The sequence below is a fragment of the Aulonocara stuartgranti genome, assembly GCF_965226115.1.
Source record: "Aulonocara stuartgranti genome assembly, chromosome: 17".
NCBI classification, from domain to species: domain Eukaryota; kingdom Metazoa; phylum Chordata; class Actinopteri; order Cichliformes; family Cichlidae; genus Aulonocara; species Aulonocara stuartgranti.
The window spans coordinates 18743202-18765567 of record NC_138953.1 but is presented as its reverse complement, the minus strand read 5'-3'; the positions used below and the strand labels follow the sequence as shown (position 1 = coordinate 18765567).

General features: G+C 41.4%; 1 protein-coding gene across 4 annotated transcripts; it reads right to left on the bottom strand.

Annotated features, from left to right (window-relative positions):
- Positions 1 to 456: 456 nt before the first annotated feature.
- Positions 457 to 15153, bottom strand: tbk1 (TANK-binding kinase 1). 4 transcript variants are annotated; one of them, XM_082510595.1, is made up of 22 exons: positions 14926 to 15048; positions 14484 to 14608; positions 13667 to 13773; positions 12596 to 12736; positions 11275 to 11404; positions 10889 to 11070; positions 10593 to 10753; positions 10401 to 10511; positions 10088 to 10267; positions 9809 to 10005; positions 9638 to 9696; positions 9022 to 9113; positions 8829 to 8930; positions 7498 to 7576; positions 4919 to 5040; positions 4760 to 4836; positions 3797 to 3836; positions 3608 to 3709; positions 3424 to 3520; positions 3179 to 3279; positions 3020 to 3091; positions 457 to 1685 (listed from the first exon to the last, which is right to left on the bottom strand). In XM_082510595.1, the coding sequence occupies exons 3-22, from the start codon at positions 13751 to 13753 to the stop codon at positions 1646 to 1648; spliced, it is 2172 nt and encodes a 723-aa protein (XP_082366721.1). In that variant the 5' UTR covers positions 13754 to 13773; positions 14484 to 14608; positions 14926 to 15048; the 3' UTR covers positions 457 to 1645. The 4 variants fall into 4 exon arrangements, with proteins under 4 accessions (XP_082366721.1, XP_082366720.1, XP_082366718.1 ...); XM_082510594.1 differs by lacking the exon at positions 14926 to 15048 and adding an exon at positions 14699 to 14917; XM_082510592.1 differs by lacking the exons at positions 14484 to 14608; positions 14926 to 15048 and adding an exon at positions 15058 to 15153.
- Between the last annotated feature and the right edge of the window lie 7213 nt (positions 15154 to 22366).

The following is a 22366-nucleotide window of genomic DNA, read 5'->3' as shown; positions in this document are numbered from 1 at the left end:
ACTATGGAGATGTGTTTGAGGTGTAAACTTTCACTTTTAGTTTAGGCTTCAAAACAAGTGTTGCTTTAACTGTCTAGGAATTGCAGACATTTATACAGTCTCACATTTTAATATTTGCAATCAGGATCTGCCTGAAGTCTAGAAACCATAGGCATCACGTGTTTCCTCCTCTTCAGGCCTGTACTGCATCCACCTCGTGCTGCTGCGTGTTTGTGGGTCTCTGCCTTCAGTCTTGTATTTAATAACTGAAAACCTGCTGTTGGGTGGAGATCAGAGCAGCATGTTTTTAGTATCTTTACTTTGAAGGTTGTAAAGTCATTAATGATAAACAGAATCCACCACATGAAGGAGGTCTGGTGAGCTGTGATCAGGTTGCCCTCGAACACTTTTTTGGAGCAGTTTGTGTGAAACAACTCTTTTAATCTGAAACTGTTCAACAGGTCACGCTGACACAGCTTCATGCCTGATCAGTTTATTTATTGATTGATTGAATGGCGTATTTACAGGTCATTTAAACAGTCACTTGGCGTTTTAATCATGGACAAGAAATAAAACAAAGATAGCGAAAAGGACGACCAGCTGAAGGATAGAGGTATGACAAAGAGAGACTAACATATGAGAAAAAAAATAATCATTAATCAGAAATATTCTGTTCAATCCACAGTCCGATAAAATTCAGTGCCTTTAAAAGGACACCAGCTTTCCCCATAAATACAGTACTTTAATGCAACTTAGAGGGAAATAAATACATTTGATGACACTTAACAAAGGAAAAAAAAACTAATTTAATACACAATCCTCTAAAAAACTCAGATCAAGTTGAACATTTCAGAAGTTAACACTTTAAAAATTGTTTTAATTGCAAACTTAATGCCATTTTGTATTTTTCCACAGATTCAAACCCTTAAATGTTCCTTAATCCAGCTGGAAAAATATTAAATACTCCATAATATACTCTATATAATGTTAGCCTAATTTGCCCCAAAGAGCAGGAAACAGCTTCATCTGAATCATCAGTCAGAGATTTAAATGTTTTCTACCTGATATTAATTAGAACCTAAAACTTCTATATCAAAGCATCTCAAACTCTGCTCATGCTTTAAAGTTTTTACAGAGTAAAATCAGATTAATCAGAGCCTGTTGCTGAAAGGTCCAGTAAATACTCTTTAGACATTGAAGTTAACGTTTGTTTTATTTATTTTTTTACCCATTAAACCATTAACATTTAATCCATTAAAACTGTTCTCTTAAATATTCCACTTCAGGTGAAAAACTACAGAACAACGTAAACACACCTGTGGTGATCTTTAATCCATTCATCATTTCCAATAACACCTGCAGCCGAAAGTATTTGACTCCAAACGTGACATAAACCCTCCCTAAACCTGTTGTTCCCGGCTGTGTCCGCCTAAATACTCAAAGGTGTTTCAGGGTCTCTTTGCGATGTGATTGGATGAAGCTGCTCTGCATTCTTTTGCCGATCCTTAGCTGAAAACCTCTCCGATCTTTTTCTTTTAAAGCGACTGAAGCAATTGAGCCAGAGTTTCCAGAGACTCATACAAAAAGCTTTGTCTTCAACAGTCCGACGTTATTTACACAGTAAACACACAGAATATGTACAAACTGCAGCGACACTCGACTCCACTCATCCTCTCAGGCCCCCATCCAGTGTCAGAGTGCCAAACCTGCAGAGGTGATACAGGCCAGACAGAGTCACATTTGTGCCAAAATAATCACACTAAAGTTAAAATAAAAGAAAGTCAAACAAGAAGCTGAAGGCAGGTTTTCAGAAGCTGGCTCAGGCAAACAAAAATATTTTTATTCTGTTTCTAAGAAAGTGTTCACGTGTTCAGTGTCAGTGTTCATAAATCCAGGTCAAAATGACCCCCACCTCTGTACTTCCTGTGGGTTTGGTTGCTGTTTTTAAACTGAACTTTTGTGTTTTTCAGCTCTGAAAATATGAAGTAGAAACCTGCTGAACTTTAAAATGCAGAAAAAAAATAAGTTGGCCACATTTGAAACTGTTTTAGTTGAAGGTAACATTTTTATTTGCTTCATTAAATGTACTAACATTATAATTATCTAATTTTAATGGAACTTTAGGAGGATAATGTATAATCTGTATAATGTTCACTTTTCCCTCATAAAAGACCCTAATCATGAGTGTTGACACTTCAGTATGTATCAATAAATTTGTGGTTTGACGACCATTAGAATACTGGTATTACTGGTAGTACTAAGTGTGACAACTTGATTTTAAAAATCAAATTCTTTTAGAATAAACTTTACTGTATTTTAGGGGTCACTGATCAGCTCATTTTTTGTCCTTATTGTTTTGTTAGGGAGTTGGCACTGGTCCATATTATTCAGAGGCACGCTCATAAGCATCTTTTAGGTCTAAATTTTACATGAGCTGATTAAACAGAAATCAAAGTTATGTCAAGCATAAGGCCCTGGGGCCAGAATCGGCCGACCAAAGACTCCAACTAGCCTACTGCATGACTTCGGAAATACAAAGGAGGGCATGAAATTTGGACTTTAACTTTATTTTAGTTTTACAGCTTTTGCTGATGGTGAGGAGCTCCTCAATGGTCATTCATACTACATTGAAATAATTAAGTAACAGGTAAACAAATTACAGAAAGTTACAGATTTTATATTGGGTTCACAATAAAAATAAATAAACAAATACAAAAGACATTAAATGGAATTTAATGTCTTTTTGTTTTGAGAACTGACAGATTTATAACTGTAGGACAGTCTGCACTGCACTTCTTTATCTTATATTAAGATATCACTGGTTCGGCTCAGACTGGGCTGTATGTGGGCTACGGTGTAAAATAAATTTGATATCCCTGGTTTAGAGAAAACATTCAGTCAATAAATTCAGAACCATAAACATCGAACCTGCGTCTGTTTCCGAGCGGTCTGCGTACTTTTTACATTTTAAATCAAACAATAGAAACAGAACCTGCAGCTGATTTACCGTAGTCTTAAATTAAAAACAGAAAAGTCTGACCTCTCTAAGAAATGGTTGTTTTCTGCCAACTCTTTGACCACTCCCTCCATCTCCTCCTTCAGCTTCTTCATCCTGAAACACAGAAGCACTGAGTCAGCACTCACGGCTGCTTCAGATGGAACTCAACACGATGCGACAATAGAGAGGAAACAAACAAACCCCAGAGTCATCTCCACCAGCGTGTTCTGGCTCAGGTAGGCCTGAGGCTTCATGCCACTGGACACCAGAGGAAGAACTTTCTGTGGCAGCTGTTCCTGCAGCTGGAAGACAAACAAACAGACACGTATTTCTGTCACTTCCAGACTTCATTCTGGGAAACTTGGCCGTAAACGAATGTGCTTAGTTATGATGACAGATTTCGTGTGCGTCAGCCGCCCAGCACCTGAAATCGCTTTAATGTTTACCTTGATGGCTCTCTCCATCAGCATGGTCACCTCCTTCTCGATGCTGATCAGCTGACTGGACAGGTTTAGCAGCTGCTTCCTCACATGATGAACTTTCCTGAAAAAGCAAAAAAAAGCAAAACGTCAACACTCAAGCCGAGAGGAGCTCGGGTCACGACCCAGCTGCCCGCTTGCCTGTCATTACCTCATCCACTCCTCGCTCTTGGAGATGAAAAGACGGTACTTCATTGCGCACTCGTCTGTGAACAGAGTCCTGGCCTTACTCGCGTGAAGGACCAACTTCTGTCTGTAGGAGAGAAACAAAAACATGGCATCAGAAAGAAGGCGGAGCCTGACGGAGGACATCCACATAGCTGACAGTACCGGAACTTACTTGTCAAACTTGTGGATCTGCTCCTCGTTGTACGGCAGACCTGAACAGAAGAAATGAAACCAAACCATTTAAAGTTTCACTTTTACTCCTGTGACAGCGACATGCTCTCGGTTTAAAAGATTTTAAAATTGGCTTAAATTAACTAAAACCTTCAGTTCATTTGCTTTAAGCACAGCGTGACAGTGTCGTGTCATCATAACTGTTGGTAAACCTCAACAGCAAACAAAAGCTTTTATTAAACAGAAGACTAAGTGTGCTGTCAGTAAATGGAAAAGAACAGCTCAACAATGACAACAAAGGAGAGCTGCACATATCCCACATCTTAAACTTCGACTGATGGAGGATCACTTTTGTTTCAGTTTGTGTGTTTTGTTCAAGAAAGAAATAGAAATGATTTCTGATTTTCTGTTATGCAGGTGCAGAATATTTCGTAACATCTGACATTTTAAAAGTTTAATACAGCAGCGAGGTTGTGAAGGTAAATGTGAGTGTCATCTGCATAGCAATGGAAGACAAAAGCAAATAAATAGAAAATAAAATGGAACCCAAAATTGAGCCTTGCAGTACACCACAGGTATTGTGCAAATTGTGAAGAAATGAACAGCCACATAGCAACATCAGGCATGAAATAAAAGCTGCTGATATGGTACAATCTGCAGTAAAGTGTGTGCTGTAAAACTTAGTAAATCATGTTTTTATGTTTTCTTTAAATAATCTTCCAGAATTATTAGGTGCTCTGAAAAGGAAACTCCTACAAATACATGTGCTGTTGGACCAGCCGTGAAGCTAACTGTGTGCAGGCTTTCTGTTTCTGAGCCTCATCAATAAATCTCCTTAGACCAACAGAAGTTTTGATCCTGATGCAGACTGTAGGTGAAGCTGGTTCTAAATGAAACCTGATTTAACGATGACTCTTCCTCCACAGATAAACAGCTGAATCTGCAGCCGTGTTTGTGAACTCACGTCTCTCTGCTTTGTCCTTCTTGAACTGCTGGTAGATGGCGGTGATGGCGTCCAGCAGCACTTTGATCTTCTCCACACTGCAGAGAAAAAGCCCAGCGTCACGCACTGCATCACCACACATCACTTTTGCATTATTATTTCCTGTTCTTTCAAACTTACTTCCTGTCCTCAGGGTGCGTCCCAACTTGCTGCGTCCAAGTGTCGGTCAGAAGGCCTCCAGGCAGAAATTTACTCTTGACGTCTTGTGTTGTACGTTCGATGGGCTCCAGAGAGCCGGAGATCTGCACAGAAACATTACGTCAGGACGAAACAAAGAAAAATCACCAACATTTTAAAAACAGTTGAAAGAAATGAGGCACAGTTAGACGACTGCACCATAATTAACAGACAACCTCAGACTCTAATGATATCATATGTATGGTGATACTGGAGGTTTTTAAAGTGAGCACGTGACCAAAAATTCTTAACTCAAGTGTTTCTGAGAGTCACAAAACTACTAAGCACTTTTCTTATAGTCCTACTCAGCTGTTAAGTTTGACCTTTTAAACCACATGTGTCAAAGTCAAGGCCCGCGGGCCACATCCGGCCCGGCGTACATTTATATCCGGCCCGTGAGATCATTTTATATAGATGTACTATTATTGTTATGCATGGCCCAGCAATATGAGGCGCTAATAATATACAAACTACAGATCCCATAATGCAGCGCTGCAGCCTCCTCACTGAAGGCTAGGCTAACTGGGAACATTCCCGCGTCAATCAAGTCAAACTTCTGTTATTGCGAAGTTAGCCGCGCACAATGGTGGAGAGAAAAGTTGATTCTGAAAACAGAGCCTTTCAGCGCCAGTGGGTGACTGAATATATGTTTACAGACATTGCTGGTAAACCCGTGTGTCTTATTAGTGGAGCTAATGTGGCTGTAATTAATAATAATAATGGAGTGGATTTATATAGCGCTTTTCAAGGCACCCAAAGCGCTTTACAATTCCACTATTCATTCACTCTCACATTCACACACTGGTGGAGGCAGCTACAGTTGTAGCCACAGCTGCCCTGGGGCAGACTGACAGAAGCGAGGCTGCCATAGCGCCATCGGCCCCTCTGGCCAACACCAGTAGGCGGTAGGGTAAAGTGTCTTGCCCAAGGACACAATGACCAGAGAGCCTGGGGATCGAACCGGCGACCTTCCGGTTACAGATACACTTCCCAACCCCCTGAGCCACGGTCGCCCCAATTAAGGAAATTAATTTAAGACGGCACTACGAGACAAAACGTCAGGATAAGCTGAAAAACCTAAATGCAGAGCAGAAACTACAGAAAGTAGAAGAGCTAAAGAAGAATCTGACATTTCAGCAGACTTTTTTCACCACAGCAAAATCACAAAGTGAAGCTGTGTATTGTAGCAGAGGAGACAGTCAAATCAGCCCGGTACCACTCTGAAGAGCTGCATGATGAACCTGTGCGACATCTTGTGTCCAGACAAAACGCAGAGTTTGGCAAATGTGAGCCTGAGCAGAAATACGATTGCTGATCGGGTTTGTGAGATGGCCACGGATTTAAGAACATAGTTGTGTGAAAGAAGCAAAAACTTTATTGCATACTCTTTTGCTGTGGACATTGCGCAGCTGGCCATCTTCATCCGTGGAGAGGAAATATTGAACATTAAATCGATGCACGGGACAACGACAGGGAAAGACATTTTTTAAAACGTATGTCAAAGTGTAGCCGACATGAAACTGCCCTGGGACAAACTTGTTGGACTTACAACAGATGGAGCGCAGGTGTTGTGCGGTGAAAAAAGTGGACTAGTCGGCAGGATGAGAGTAAAGATGCAGGAGGAGAACTGTACCGATGAGTTAACAGCATATCACTGCATCACACACCAGGAAAGGCTGTGTGGTAAAGTACTAAAAATGGAGCATGTAATGATCACCGTAACGCAAACCATAAATTTTATCTGAGCTAAAAGATTAAATCACCGTCAATTTCAGTCTTTTATGTGGGAAATAGATTCAGAGTTTGCCGACATTCCTCATCATACAGAGGTCCGTTGGCTGAGATGGGATAAAAATTCTCAATAGAGTTTTTGAGCTCAGCAAGGAAATCTGTCAGTTCATGGACATGGCATGTATGATGCTGTGAAGGCATTTCAAGTGACACTGTCACAAATGCACCAGTGCAACCTGCCTCACTTTCCCTGTTGCCAAGTAATGCTGAACCAAGTCAGCGGACTTTGCTGAACTGCACCTGTGCAGATTCAGATGGAGCTGCAGTGTAATGATACACTCAAGGGAAAGTACGACACTGAATGGCCCGCACAGTTTATTAGTTCCTTTCCTGAAGCAATACCCAGCTCTGTCTACATGCGGCTCGAACCTTGTGTATGCTTTCATTTATTTTTTCTGGGGTTTTTGGCAGCATGTTCATATTTCTAACTTGCATAATTTTGACGGGATATATTTTTATGAAGGGCAAAATATTTAAAGTTTCTTCAATTCTCAAACTCAAAATCAGAGTCACCACCAAGAGTTCAGTGTGGCTGTTCTCTCAGATTATTACTGTCAGGTTACAATAAAATTAAAAAAGAGGATTTATGAGTTTCAGCTCGTTCAGAGGTTTTAAGAACCAAGCTGATAAAAATCTGGAGAGTCTGAGAGACAAAGAACTGCAGCATGTTAGAAAGATGTCTGAATAACAAATGTGATGCACAGAGACAGGAAAAGAGCGCCAGCACTCACTCTGAGAACTTTCTTGTGCATGTCTGAGATCTCGTCGTATTCTGACGACAGCATGTTGGCCTGCATCAGCACCTCGAACCTGAAGCACGGCGAGAGCATCACGTTATTAACAAAACTTTCAGGATTACACTCTGGAAATTATTATTATTCAAACACTGCATTACATTTCACTTTTAACAGTTAATGAAGGCTGAATTATGAAAAACAGATCTAAAGAACTGTGACCATCTAAGAGAGTTGCTTACATTGAACAAATTCACAAAGTCAGTGTTAAACAGAAATGCGAGGTTGGTGGAAAAACAACTTGAGACTAGGGCTGGGCCATATCATACCGTTCATGGTAACACCGGTATAATGTTTGGCAACGATAAGAAAATGAAATATCGCTTTAGAATATGGGTAAAACACACATGCGCAGTGCCTTTGTTTTTGTACGCACATGGCAGAAAAAGTATGATGGCGACGGAGAATGAGAAGGGCGAAAGCGGATCGTTGAATCAAACGGATGAAACAGAATTGGTTTGTAAAAATGCTGCAACTTCAGTGGTGTGGAACTGGTTTAGCTTTCGTCCCTCAGATACACAACAAAGCACTATTTTTGGTAGAGCATGCTAGCGGGCCGTCGTTATTACAGTGTTTTTTGGAAAATACGGCACACTTGGACAGCGCCCCTTATAATCCCGTGTGCCTTATGTATGAATTCTGGTTGTTTGTTTACTGACCTCGAAACGATTTTATGTACACGGCGCTCGAAAATCTGTCAAATGTTTTAGTCCAACTTTGCTAAGCTACAAACTCACACTGCTTGATGGATTGTCGGAGCTTTACAGCTATTGTAGGCCGGAGCCTCGCGGAGTGATACGTACTGTGCTTCAACATAATATTACCGTATTGTGTGTGTATAACCACTTTTTAAGTTTTGTGGATATTATACATGGTTATGCTGAGGATATGTCGGCCAATTTTACGTTATCCAAGCCAGAATCGATTTTAATCGATGAATCGATTATAAAAACCCACCCCTAATATATATATATATATATATATATATATATATATATATTTTTTTTTTTTTTTTTTAATTAATGTCAAGTGTTTTGGTAGTAACTACATGAGTCTTTGTGCTACTTGGTGATAGTTCCAAGTCTCGTTGTTTCTAGTCTCTGCAAGCGGCTCTTTGGGCCGGTTGTTCACTGCAGCGGTTTTGACATTAGGATCTATATAAGTTAGAACTGAGGCCATCGATCTCGCTAATCTAAGGGTCAGGCGCTGGCTTTGTTCGTTTGTGATGCATCTGTAGGAGCAGTGTGCGGGTTAACGGCCTCACTCACAGCTGCTCGGTCTTCTCCAACATCTGTGTGCAGAAGTTACACAGATGGAAAACCTCCAACTTCTTGCGCATAATCTCATTGTAGTCCTCCTTCATCAGCTCACTGCACAAATAAATACACAAAGAAAAATGACATCACATGAGAAAACCAACTGAGCTCCACATCTGAGAAGATTTTTGTGACGTGAACTTACATTAAACCTCGAACTCCTTTCCGCACCAGCTCCTGATAAAGCAGCAGAGACTCTGAAGTTTTCCACAAATGGCCGACATCTCCTGCAAAAGTCTGAACAACAGGAAGAGGAAGGTCAGCGAGCATCGAGGGACTGAAGGAAAAAAAGACTGGCTCACGGTGGTCCCTCTGCAAAAAGCTTCAAGTTTTTTTGTGGTAGTTTGTACCCATCCATCCTCTTCCGCTTATCCTTTTCAGGGTCACGGGGGGGAGGCTGGAGCCTAACCCAGCTGTCTTGGGGTGATCTATAAGTTATTTTTAGAGTCCCTTTGCAATCATTTCTAGTCTCTATTTATCTATCTATTTAAAAATAGTTCAGAATTATTCTGTGTAGTTCAGTCTTTGTAACTCTGTAAATCTGTTTGTAAGAGTTCAAAATAAACTTTTTTCTTAAAAGTCACCAGATGAGTGAATTAGAGAAAGATTAATGGGTTAGAGTTCATCCTGAAGTGGTCCTGATTTCTTATGCTGACACACCTAAGCTCCTGTAATTGAACAGGCCGTATAAACTAGCAATGTTTTACTATTTTTTTCCAGGGCCAATCAGATTCACAGCTAAGATGATGTGAGTTCAGTACCTTTGCGTAGCTGGCGTCCAGGTCGAGGTCATAGCGGGGCTGAACTTTAGGAGGACTGGCTGTGAAAACAAAATCAAGTCCAGTTTCTAACCAACATATCCCATCACAAAACCCATCACATCAATTCTGGTTTTATTAAACATGACAGAAGAAAAAAAAGGAAGTGCATACGATCTTCAAAGATGAGTCCCACGGTGGCGACGGACTCACGGCTGACGAGCATGATGGGATTTTCTCTGGAGGTCTTGGGGAAAGTCTTGGCCTGGCGGTTGGCGTCGAGGACGAGGCGGCGGCCCTCGTAAAGCAGCTCCTGATTATGCAGAGGGATGCTGGTCCTGCGGCACAACAGTTCCTGGAACAGCGCTGCCCTGTGGGCACATGAAGAACAGCAGCTTTCAGACACCGTGCAGACTGTTTGAGAAAGCAGGTGCACGGGCACTCAAGGCTTACGTGTTGTACTCATGGATGTAGACGTGGTGCAGTGTGGCCTGCTGCAGGCTGAAGACATAAACGACGGTTCGGTGCAGGATGTCGTTGGTCTCAGCGAAGAACTGATCGAAGCCCCAACATTTCTCCTGATCGGCCTCCAGGATGTTGGCGAGAACTGGGGTCAGGAGGCTCTGAAGACCCCTGAAACAAAACCAGAGACATGATCTGTGTGTGTGACCATGAAGGAAACAACAGGCCGAGACATTTCCACACATATATCCCTCAACATGTTTGTTCATGAGCGTGATGATCAGGGTATGTGAGGGTCTCATACTTTGACAGGCTGCAGGACACCGGCATCTCTGTGCTCCACTCGATCTTCCCGTTCTCACACTTCTGATGGCCAGAGATCGTCCCGGACGGCTTTTCTGTGATGATTTTATACCTGAGGCAGACAAACAGCTGGGTAAGTTTCAGCTCAGTCCAATTCGTGTCAGAATGGTCAAAGGTCACAGCTAGATCTCACATGACTTCTTTGTTCCTGCGCGGCCCTTCGAACGGTCTGAAGGGAAGGCTGCCGGTAGCGGCGTGGTAGAACGTGACGCCGATGCTCCACAGGTCCACCGTGGCTCCATACTTCTTCTGGTGGTCTTTTCTCAGCACAGCGCGCTCGTACATGTCAGGGTGCTGCATAAGAGACATATGAAGAAGAGTTACTCAGCAGCAGCTGCACCAGCTGTGACATCACTAACTGGCATGTTTGTGTATGCTGCCATCCTTTATCTACAGTTCCTGTTCACTGCGTGCGTTTGTTTTGCTGACCAGGTACTCCTCAGTGCCATACAGAGACACAAACTGCTCGTCGTCCTCCAGCTCTCTCGCTGCTCCAAAGTCGGTCAGCTTGTAGACGGAGCGTCCGTCCTCTCCGATCACCCTCATGATGTTTCCCGGTTTGATGTCCCGGTGAACGATGCCGTACTCTCTCAGGTGGTTCATACCTGCCACTGAAGGGGACACAACAACCAATCAGTTTCAGTCGCCATATTGAACCATTTATATGCATTTCTTTCCACATTTAAAGAGAAGACTGATCACTCGTGTTTGATTTCCTTTTAACTGCTCAAACTTCACAGAGCAAGATTTCACATTTAAAAGAACCTGATCAGCTGGAACCAACGCAGAGTGTCACAGTTAAATGTGTCCCTCACCAACATCATGGAGAACAATGAGGAACTCGTCCTCGGGGAGTCCATACGCATTGGACGACTCCTCCAAGACAGTGTAGAGACTCCCGCAGGGACAGTACTCCATCACCAGGACCTTGTGACGGGTGTTGGACTGAGAGGAGGAGGAGGACGTTAGAAGGATGTTTTTACTCTCCTTAAAGATGTCAACATTATTTCTCAGCTACAAAATATAATTTCAGCTTTGGTCAATTTTTACATGTTAGTTTAGTTTGAAATCACTTTGAAGAACCACATAAACTGAGCCTAAAAGCTGAAACTAAAGCTGGAGCTGAGAGTCAGGAGGTAGAAGCGCCCGACAGGCTAATTCAGGGCTAAAAATTACTTGTTTTAGTTACTGAAACAAACATCTGCAAAACTCTTTTAATAACCACGAAATTTGAATCTTTACATTAAAAACTAAAAAATGCGAAATCTGAATGTTGTTGTCAGATTTATGGCATTAAAAATGTTATACTTTTGTCTTCAATTTAAATATTTAGGACTTCACTCTTGTTTCTGTTTTTTAGGTTCCATCTTGTTTTCCTCCTCTTACATTAGAGGAAATATTCCTTCTTGTTTTGGGCTATAAACCAATTTTATGATGATGGGAATCTTTAGTGGCAGCTTTCAAGGTTTTGAAGATCAACAACATGAAAAATGAAAATAATATTTTCTGCTTTTTTAAATTAAATATAACTTAACTATGAAGAGCAGGTAACACTCCCAAATTCTGCTGAATATTGTTCACATTTACAGCTGAATAAACTCTGTAAACTTAGACAGCTGAACAAATAAATGAAGCCGAGCACAAGGATACAGTGGCAATACCTCATCCTTGTGCTCGGCTTCATTTGTCTGACGGGTTCTTTTTCACAGTGAGTATGAGTCGTGGGTCAAACCTTCAGAGGTTTCTGTCTGGCAGAGTGGAGCTGAGCTCTTTATCACGGCCTCACATCATTCAGACACTTTTGGGCCTTTCAGCTCAGTTATGGGACTCACAGGTATTGTGTGAGCCAGATGTGGCCAAAAAGTTGCGACATACCTGACATCTGGCTCATATAAGATGAACCTGAAGCTGCGTTAAAGCATGTAGACTCGACCTGAATCAACAACAACAGCCAGGCCCGAATGTGGGCCAGCAGTTGCACATCTGGGCCACATCTGGGCCCAGATGTGCAACAGCCCTAGCTAACCTAACATGTTATTTCTGGAAGATTCCCGTTTCCTCCTGGGATCAAATCAGGGATCTTTCACTTGCTAGGACTAAATATTCTCAGTAAGAATAAAACATGAAGTTACTGACCTCCTCCTCCACAGCGAACAGCTTCACGATGTTCTTGTGGTTGAGTTTCTTCAGCACCTCGAACTCTCTCATCTGGACATCGAGCGGCCGCAGAAAACTCAGGTTGTTGAACACCTTGACAGCGTATAGGTCGCCGGTTTTCTACACACAGACGTGTACATTACACTCAAGAATCATCACTTTTTAAATAAATCCTGTTTTTAAAAGAGGTGAAACTCAGAAGGACCATAAATATTCTGGGAGAAATTTGCCCTCAGCGTAGTCTGCAGGCTGAAGGCAGCGTGAAGGGTTTAAAGCACAAGCTGAGCTCAGACACGAAACTCAACCAGACATCAGATTTAATTATTCAGATCTGAAAAGGAGAAACTTTTCTGCACAGTAACAACATTTTTATGAATGAATTCAACCTGGAACAAATAAATGAGATCAACATCAGCGTGAAGATCAATAACGCAGGTTTTACTAAAGACTGAGTTTGTTCACCCCAAGATGATGTTACCAGGGTAACAGACTATGAAGTCAATGACTCCGCCCCTCATGCAGAAGTAGCTGCCTGGCTCTTTTTCAGTCGGAATCGAAGCTCATATGAAAGCTTTCACGGCTTTACAAACAAGAAACTAATGTTAACTTGTTATTCGTTAACTGTGGATAATAATGGATAATTGTGGATTTTGTGACTCAGGACAAAAACAAACTCTGATTGGCTTTTGTAGAACCGAAACTCAGAGTTCAGGTTTAGAATTTGTTAAACCTGCTTTCTGGAATGTGTCCAGGTGACATCTTTAGGTTTGAGAAGGTGAAAATAACATATGAGCCTCTCACTCTGACATGTTAAACCATAAACTGTAAGCGTACCTGAATGTTTCCCCTTTGCAATCAGGGGAAACACTCAATATCTATCTGCTGTCTACCATCAGTTCTGAACTCAAATATTGCTGAAAGACTTTGAAACAGTTCACTTCTTCATAAACAGAAGGGATCAAAACCAGAATAAAAATATCTTGATATCTTCACGGAGTGTTTCTGTATTTCCAGAGAGAAAAACAATTCGCGGCTGGCATGGCAAAATACCTTGTGCCGTCCACGGTAAACATTTGCCGTCGCTCCCTGACCGAGCAGGTCTGAGATCAGCCACAGGTAGTTGGCGGTGCTCTGCATCCTGAAGGCTGCGGGTGATCCTGCAGACACAGCACAAACTGATCAACATCAAGGGAAACAACGATTAATACACAACACAACCCAATCAGTCGAGTTTACTGCTAAAACACTTGGAGGTAAATAGATTAGCTAAAAAGGAGACAGCAGTTGTTACTGATACAGTAAGAAGCAGATTTCTATTTTGAAAATCTAGTAACTTAAACCCTAACTGAGGGCCTTTACTTTGAAAATCTGAGGCATTTCTTAGAGTTTATTTTCTCTTAGAAGCATGTTAGTCTTACTTTAAAAAATTAAGGGCCTGTCAATCAGTATTCATCAATATACAGCATAACCAGCCAGTTTATACACACTAGAGACTCTGGCTGTGTCTGATTTATATTGATAAATCAACAATCAGGTCATCAGTACTAAACAGTAGTGAACAAATCATCGATACAGATTGGGCATTTTGGTGTATACTGATCTGAATTTGTGGCATCCATTGATTGTTATTTGTGGTTTGTATGGGTCAGGTATTTCTGATCTACACTGTTCAGCTGTTATATTGATCAGTTGTTTCTAAGATGCATCCATTAGCTGGCTGTGGTGTAGAGTCCACAAACAGCTAATCGATAAAGAGCAAAAACAATACATCAATATTCAGCAGAAACAACTAATCAATAACTGATAAAGTGATAGTGTTAAACTGCTGTACATATCAGTAATAAATCAATCAATAAATAAAAAGCACCTGGTTGGAAAACTCCCGCCACTTAATATATATTAAAAAAAATAAAGTTTAAAAAATGTTTTTTCGCTGCGTCACCGGTTGCGTCGTGACGTCACGGCAGCTGCCTGGAAATTCCCGTTTGAGGCCTGAAACAAGAAAAAGGTAGAAGTGCGCGCAACATGAAGGTTATTCAGCCGACTTTGGGTCGTTACCGGACAAACGATGACGTCTTTAACCTTTGTTTCTGTTTACTGTTTACGGTTTCCGGTTAAACACGAACACAGCTGAACGCTTCCACCTGCGGGCCATCACACTTCAGGTTACCTGCTGACCCCGTGCCGCACGAGCTCCTCTGGGCTGGTTATCGATCCGGTATCTGTTTGATCTGTTCGTGTCTTATTTTTTCTTTCTGTCGACACGAACCGGAACGACCAAAAAAACCGCGTCACTTGAGTAAACCTACCGTCCAAACCGAGCCCGAACACCGGGTCCGTCAGCAGCGAGCCCCAGGCTCTGTATACGTGCGGGAAGTAAAAACACTACCGGGAGTTTTCCCCGTTAAAACGACCCGTCTTTATTTTGTTTATTTCCTTACCTTCGCTCTGCGGTCGAGCCTTCTTCTTCCGCTATTGTCGGGTCACGTGACAGCAGTAATCTAATCAGAGAACCCAACATATGTAGGGGTGTGGCCTGATCCTACCGTAATACCGATAGGATAAGTATGGCCTCAAATTGTGATCATAAATATTTTGTACTTGTATATTAGTTTTGTACTTGTAAATCAGGATTTGTATGTGTAAAAAGAATTTGTGTGTGTAAAAAGAATTTGTGTGAGCATAAAAAAGATTTGTATGTGTAAAAAGAATTTGTGTGTGCGTAAAAGAGATTTGTATGTATCACTTCCTTTGAGCCCATAGGAAGTGGAAGAAATACAAATCGATCTGGATTTATTTATAACATACAGCTGTGACGCAAAGGTTTGTACATCCGGTTATTTGCAAATAAAATAATCACAGATTTCTTTTTTTGGACCAATATTTGTATTTGGAAGAAAAGTACTTTATATTAATTACAATATCACAAAATCGGTATTATTAAAAAACAAGTATTTCTTGGATTCTTAATATATATTAACTCTCAAATATATTTAATATTAATATAGAATACTATTAACATATTATTAAATGTGTGCGAGAGCATTATTAATTTCTTATGCTTATTACATTATTAACATTAGCATCATAGTAATGAAACATGTTTGAAAATAAATGTTTGCTTAATAATCTCTTGTAGCAATTTTCTTAATAGGGATTAACAGGGATTTTCAGCCCTTCTTGCGGGACTTTTAAGTAACATGAACTAAATGTAAATGCAGTGGTAAATAAATATAGTGTTTAGATTTTATTCTGAGCTGGTGAAGGCAGTTTGGTCAAAGAAGTGCTTATGTTGGACTTAATGTCTCACACACATTAAACCTCTAACAGTTGATTTCACTGCAGGACTGAGCAGCCATCACTCATGTGAGGGTGGCTGCCATGGCGACGCTGCAGTTGATCCAATTTTTCACAGACAGCTGGGACCTCTAACAGCTGGAGGGTAGATCTCTGTGGAGGGATAGGGCTCATGTGAATACTTTCAAAGCAGTTCTGAAAAGTTTGCTTAACTGTGTTAAACTGTGGCATAAACATAAATGCTGTTTTGCTTCCATTCTGGAAAATTAGACTCACAAAAGTAATTATCATCAGATTATTTTTCCTGTGCAGACGGAATGAAAGCATTTGAAAATAATGAAAAATGGCTGAAAACCTAGAAGTATTGTGTGAAGCCACAAAATGTTCAAACATTTTTTAATAAAGCTGCATTTGAAAAAAGTTTCACGAAGCTAAACCCCTCTTATTCTCTCCCATTTTTTTCTTTTGTAGTTACGTGTATTTGTTTATCTCACTCCCTCAAGTTTCTTAAACACTCTTAACCCTCTGGGCTCTGTGGTGGCCATTTGTGGCCACTTCACTTTTTCCAACCATTTTCGCTGTGTTAAAGCAAATGAAATGAAACTTTCCAAGGGTCTCGATTTTTTTTTCAGATTTTTCAATTTTTAACTTCAGCTCCTTAAATACATCAATAATATACACTATACATCAAATTGTTCCTCTTGGCTCTATCGTGGCCATTTTTGGCCAATTGAAACCCATTATAACCACCTTTTTTGATTCCTTGTTATTTACAGTACTAAATCATGCAATTTAGGTAAAATTGCTTTCATTCTAAACTCAACACATGAAAATTGTAGTTTTTAATGTTTTTTACCAAATGACACCATTTACCCATTTTTGGCCAAACAAGCAATTACATGTAATATTCTTAGTTTCCAATAGCGATGTTTGATGGCTTACCACGCTCCAATGGACCAAAAGAATGAAACAATTTTGACATAAGTTTGATCTTAAGGATCTAATTGTTTGTGCATGACATTGCAGCACAAACATGTATTTGCAAGACAGACTGGAATAAATAATGACGCATCAAATATTACATAGGCTGCAGTGAATTTCTGTTGATGCAGGCTATTGAGCTTTGAGGTTCCCAGTCAAACTTAGCTTTGAAGCTGTTGAGACAACGCCGGTCTCTGCGATTCTTTTGGTCCTGGTAGAGACCACGCTGAGATGTTTCCATGTTTTACACAATCCTTTTATTACCCATTATTCTTACAGATACATCTGGAGATCAGCACAATGCATTCCTATGCAGTCCTATGCTAAAGGCTGATCTAAAGAACTCACACAACAGTTACAGTTATAACCTCTGGTCTCCTCCCCCCTACAGTAAACACCTCCAGGGAGTGCAGAATTATTAGGCAAGTTGTATTTTTGAGGAATAATTTTATTATTGAACAACAACCATGTTCTCAATGAACCCAAAAAACTCATTAATATCAAAGCTGAATGTTTTTGGAAGTAGTTTTTAGTTTGTTTTTAGTTTTAGCTATTTTAGGGGGATATCTGTGTGTGCAGGTGACTATTACTGTGCATAATTATTAGGCAACTTAACAAAAAACAAATATATACCCATTTCAATTATTTATTTACTGTTCAGAGAGGTGTACTGTTTTCCCTCCTTGTAAATCTCACCTTTGATGATGGACCACAGGTTCTCAATGGGGTTCAGATCAGGTGAACAAGGAGGCCATGTCATTAGTTTTTCTTCTTTTATACCCTTTCTTGCCAGCCACGCTGTGGAGTACTTGGACGCGTGTGATGGAGCATTGTCCCGCATGAAAATCATGTTTTTCTTGAAGGATGCAGACTTCTTCCTGTACCACTGCTTGAAGAAGGTGTCTTCCAGAAACTGGCAGTAGGACTGGGAGTTGAGCTTGACTCCATCCTCAACCCGAAAAGGCCCCACAAGCTCATCTTTGATGATACCAGCCCAAACCAGTACTCCACCTCCACCTTGCTGGCGTCTGAGTCGGACTGGAGCTCTCTGCCCTTTACCAATCCAGCCACGGGCCCATCCATCTGGCCCATCAAGACTCACTCTCATTTCATCAGTCCATAAAACCTTAGAAAAAGCAGTCTTGAGATATTTCTTGGCCCAGTCTTGACGTTTCAGCTTGTGTGTCTTGTTCAGTGGTGGTCGTCTTTCAGCCTTTCTTACCTTGGCCATGTCTCTGAGTATTGCACACCTTGTGCTTTTGGGCACTCCAGTGATGTTGCAGCTCTGAAATATGGCCAAACTGGTGGCAAGTGGCATCTTGGCAGCTGCACGCTTGACTTTTCTCAGTTCATGGGCAGTTATTTTGCGCCTTGGTTTTTCCACACGCTTCTTGCGACCCTGTTGACTATTTTGAATGAAACGCTTGATTGTTTGATGATCACGCTTCAGAAGCTTTGCAATTTTGAGACTGCTGCATCCCTCTGCAAGATATCTCACTATTTTTGACTTTTCTGAGCCTGTCAAGTCCTTCTTTTGACCCATTTTGCCAAAGGAAAGGAAGTTGCCTAATAATTATGCACACCTGATATAGGGTGTTGATGTCATTAGACCACACCCCTTCTCATTACAGAGATGCACATCACCTAATATGCTTAATTGGTAGTAGGCTTTCGAGCCTATACAGCTTGGAGTAAGAACCATGCATGAAGAGGATGATGTGGACAAAATACTCATTTGCCTGATAATTCTGCACTCCCTGTAGTACAGTGGCCAAGGGTGCTGACTAGGGATGGGTACCGGTGTCCGGTGCTATGATGGCACCGGTTCTGACATAAACGGTAGTAACCAGACCGAAAAGCAGCGCACATTTCGGTGCTTTATTTCGGTGCTTTTTTTTCCTGAGCTGTGATACACTTCTAGCCAATCATTTTACGTTTCCGAGGATAGTAGGCGGGGCCAGGTACGTACGTTCTGTTAGAGCAGAGCTACAGATTAAAAATGTCCAAGGCGAAGCGGTCAAAAGTCTGGCTGTACTTCACAGCAAAATATGCAAACTCAGCAGCCTGCAACAAGTGCTTTAAGCTGATACTGTGATACTGTCAAAGGAGGTAACACCAAGAATCCGATTAAACAGCTGGCGACGCATAGCGGTTTTTTTAAAAGCCGAGAAATGCGCCGTATTTGATAGCTTGCTGCGAGACCTCACACCGTGCACGTCGGGTGGGTTGCCAGCAGTGTTGGGTAAGTTACTTTAAAATAGTAACTTAGTTACATTACTAGTTACTTCTCTCAAAAGTAACTCAGTTACTTCAAGTTACTCGTTACTTTCAAAGTAACTAGTTACTAGGGAAAGTAACTTTGGTTTTACTCAGAATTCTCTTGTTAATGTGTTGCTTCCATTACTTTGCCAGTCTTCTAGCTTGCTTACTTGCCACAAGTGCACTGTGCCACCTACCAATAGAAAGGATATGATAACGTGCATATTTCCACGAGAGAAATCCCACGCCTGGACCGTCATTGACTGCTGCCATGATTCTAGCCTACGTCACAGAGTCATGTGCGCCTTTTACATCCAACACAAAAACTGCAGTCGTGGTGCTTTCGATTGTACTCAGAACTCAGAAATTCTGCCTTCTGAATAGGAAGATGTAGGTAACACCAGACTGCAGATGAGCTGCATACAGGGCTGGACTGGGACAGAAAATTGGCCCGGGCATTTTGACTAGAGACCGGCCCACCATTATAGGAAAAATCATAAAGCCTTTGAATGAAAACAAACACTGTTGTGACAGTGATGTACACTGTTTTGATGGTATATATGCATCAATCTATCAATCGTTTGTTGTAAGATTCAGATAATTATTTTTTAAAAGCTAGACATTTTAAATGAGAATAAGAAAGAAAAGTATTTCCTTGTGCCCCCCATTCCCTGTTAATGCCCTACATGCCCCCTTGGCCACACTTTGCTAGATCCGCACCTGCACAGTTACCAGCTGTCAGCTACCTAAAAAAGGATCCTGGGGTTATTTGTCTCTCAGAAACAGTTCATAACTTCCCTTCAACTCATTCATGTCACCTAAAAGGTAAACCTTTTTCTCCATCACCTGTTCAGCTCTGATGATCCAGTAAGGACATCTCCTGGTTTCATCTTCATGTTTCCCTCTCACCAGATAACCAAACCGACATCATGACCAGCAGCTTTTTTTTGCAGCTGTGGCTCCAGCAAACATCAGCTGATACTAGAAATTAATATTAAATAAATTCTAACAACAGATGATCAAGCTTAAAAGTGCTGCTGTTGTTTAGCGCGACATCCGCTGGTTTCCTCTTTCGGCGCAAAGTGAGCGATAAACAAACAAGAGAGCCGATCAGCTGATCATTGATCAGTTTCATGATTGAAGTAGAAACAGGAGAGGGAGGGGGGAGAATGAGAGAAGAAGAGGCAGCTGTGCAGCAAAGACACAGAATAACTCCAGCTTTGTGCCTTTTTCATTGTAGCTGAATTACGGGACAAACTGTTCCTTTTCACCTCAATACGAAACGCGTAATATTTTCTCTGAATACCAGACGGGAAGGTTGGCAACTCTAATAACTTATGAACAAAATAAGGTTCAACATCATTAACTTCATAGCACCACCCAGCTGTGTAGAAACTCCGTCATGCTAGCTAGCACGCAGTACGGAAAAAGTCAGAATGAGGAAAATAAACTCCACCTAAACTTGGTTTATATCTGACCCAGAGAGACTGCAGGTCATAACTTCTTACCTGAAGTTCAGTTCACACTTGGACCGGCGGCCGCCTCGGGTCTCTTTTCCTTCTTCGTCCCCTTTCCTTCATCCACCTGCTGGCTTCCACCACTTGCTAATGTTACTGAATCTGTGGAAACTCCGCGATGCCACCACACGAAGTAACGAGTAACGACCCTATCTAAATCCCAGTAACGAGTAACGCGTTCCTGATTTTGGCATAATAACTAGTTACCGTGCTCGTTACCACAATAATAACGTAGTTACTGTAACGCGTTACTTAATAACGCGTTAGTCCCAACACTGGTTGCCAGTTATCGGACCCGGAGCAACATCCCCCAAAAACCCGAAGAATAGAGTCCTGGCCCCTAGCCCTGCCAGTGTAGCAGAAATGATGATGGATGATGATGCAGCAGCAGCCGTTCTTCTCTGCGTGAGTAGCTTCATGTTGTTCGTGTGTAATTTACGTTGAGTAGGCTAACCACGTTATTACATTAATGCATGTAAGGTGAACTAGCAAACATCATCATAGCTACATGCGGCTGTCCTCTTGTTTGATGGCAGATACTCCCTTCACCCTGGCCAAAAAGGCTAAAATGACCAAAGAAAAAGTGGGAAACCGTTAAACATGAGAGGGTTTAAGTTTGTGTTTTTTCCATTGTTTAAGCACTGCTTCCAGCCAAGAGTGATGCCATATATGCCACATAGCTGCAGAAAAGGCTAACATTGTTATCTTTTTACAAAAAAAACCAGCTGAACATGAGAGGTTTTTGGACAAAGTTTGTGTTCTCCATTCTTTAAGCACCGGTTTGAGCACCGTTTAAGCACCGGCACCGTTTCAAAAGTACCGATTTGGCACCGGTATCGGATAAAACCTAAACGATACCCATCCCTAGTGCTGACACCCTGACCCCCATCTCCTTTTTAAGGTAGTGTCCGTTTGCCCTTTGTCTGCCCCTCACTCTCAGTAACTCTTGCTTCCTGCCCTGGGGGTGGGGGTTGATTGGCCTCCTGCCCTGCACCCCAGTTCTTTGTTCCCAATCCAGGACACTTTCTATACCCATTAACTGCCATATTGTAATATTACAAGCAATCCCAAACTATATTCTCTTTAACTCTATTCTCAACAAAGCACATGCTAAAAGCACTTTTACTCTTGTACTTTTCATAAAAAGCGAGCAGCAGGTGGAAAAGAACGTAGGAGCATTTTCTGAGAACGAGGAGCCGGCGACTGAGTGGATCCCTCATGAAGGGAAAACCATGTGGGTCCCACTACTGAAGAGAGACTGCTCTATAATCCAGTACCTACTGATATAAAACCAGGGCTCACCCTTTATGCAGTTCCCTGTGTAACGCGGTTAAAGGACCAGGGTTTTTATGTTTTTCTGTCACTGCACAAAAAAATAAAGATGCATAAAAGTCATTGATACTGTTAATTATTGCTATGCATGTAACCTCTATCATGGTTAGGAAATAAATCAGATGGCATGTATTATTTGGAAAAAGAAAAAAATTGGGATTTTATGATTTTTTTTTTCCATTTATGAGTTCTTAGGATTCTGTGATCTAACTCAACGGTCCCCAACCCCCGGGCCTCGGACCGGTACCGGTCCGTGAGTTGTTGGCCACGAACGTTGAGGCTCAGGTGTGAAATGTATGGTTTTCAGGGTTTTTATCAGTTTTCAGCGTTATTTTGTTATCGTTTTTATCGTTAACTCAGTTTT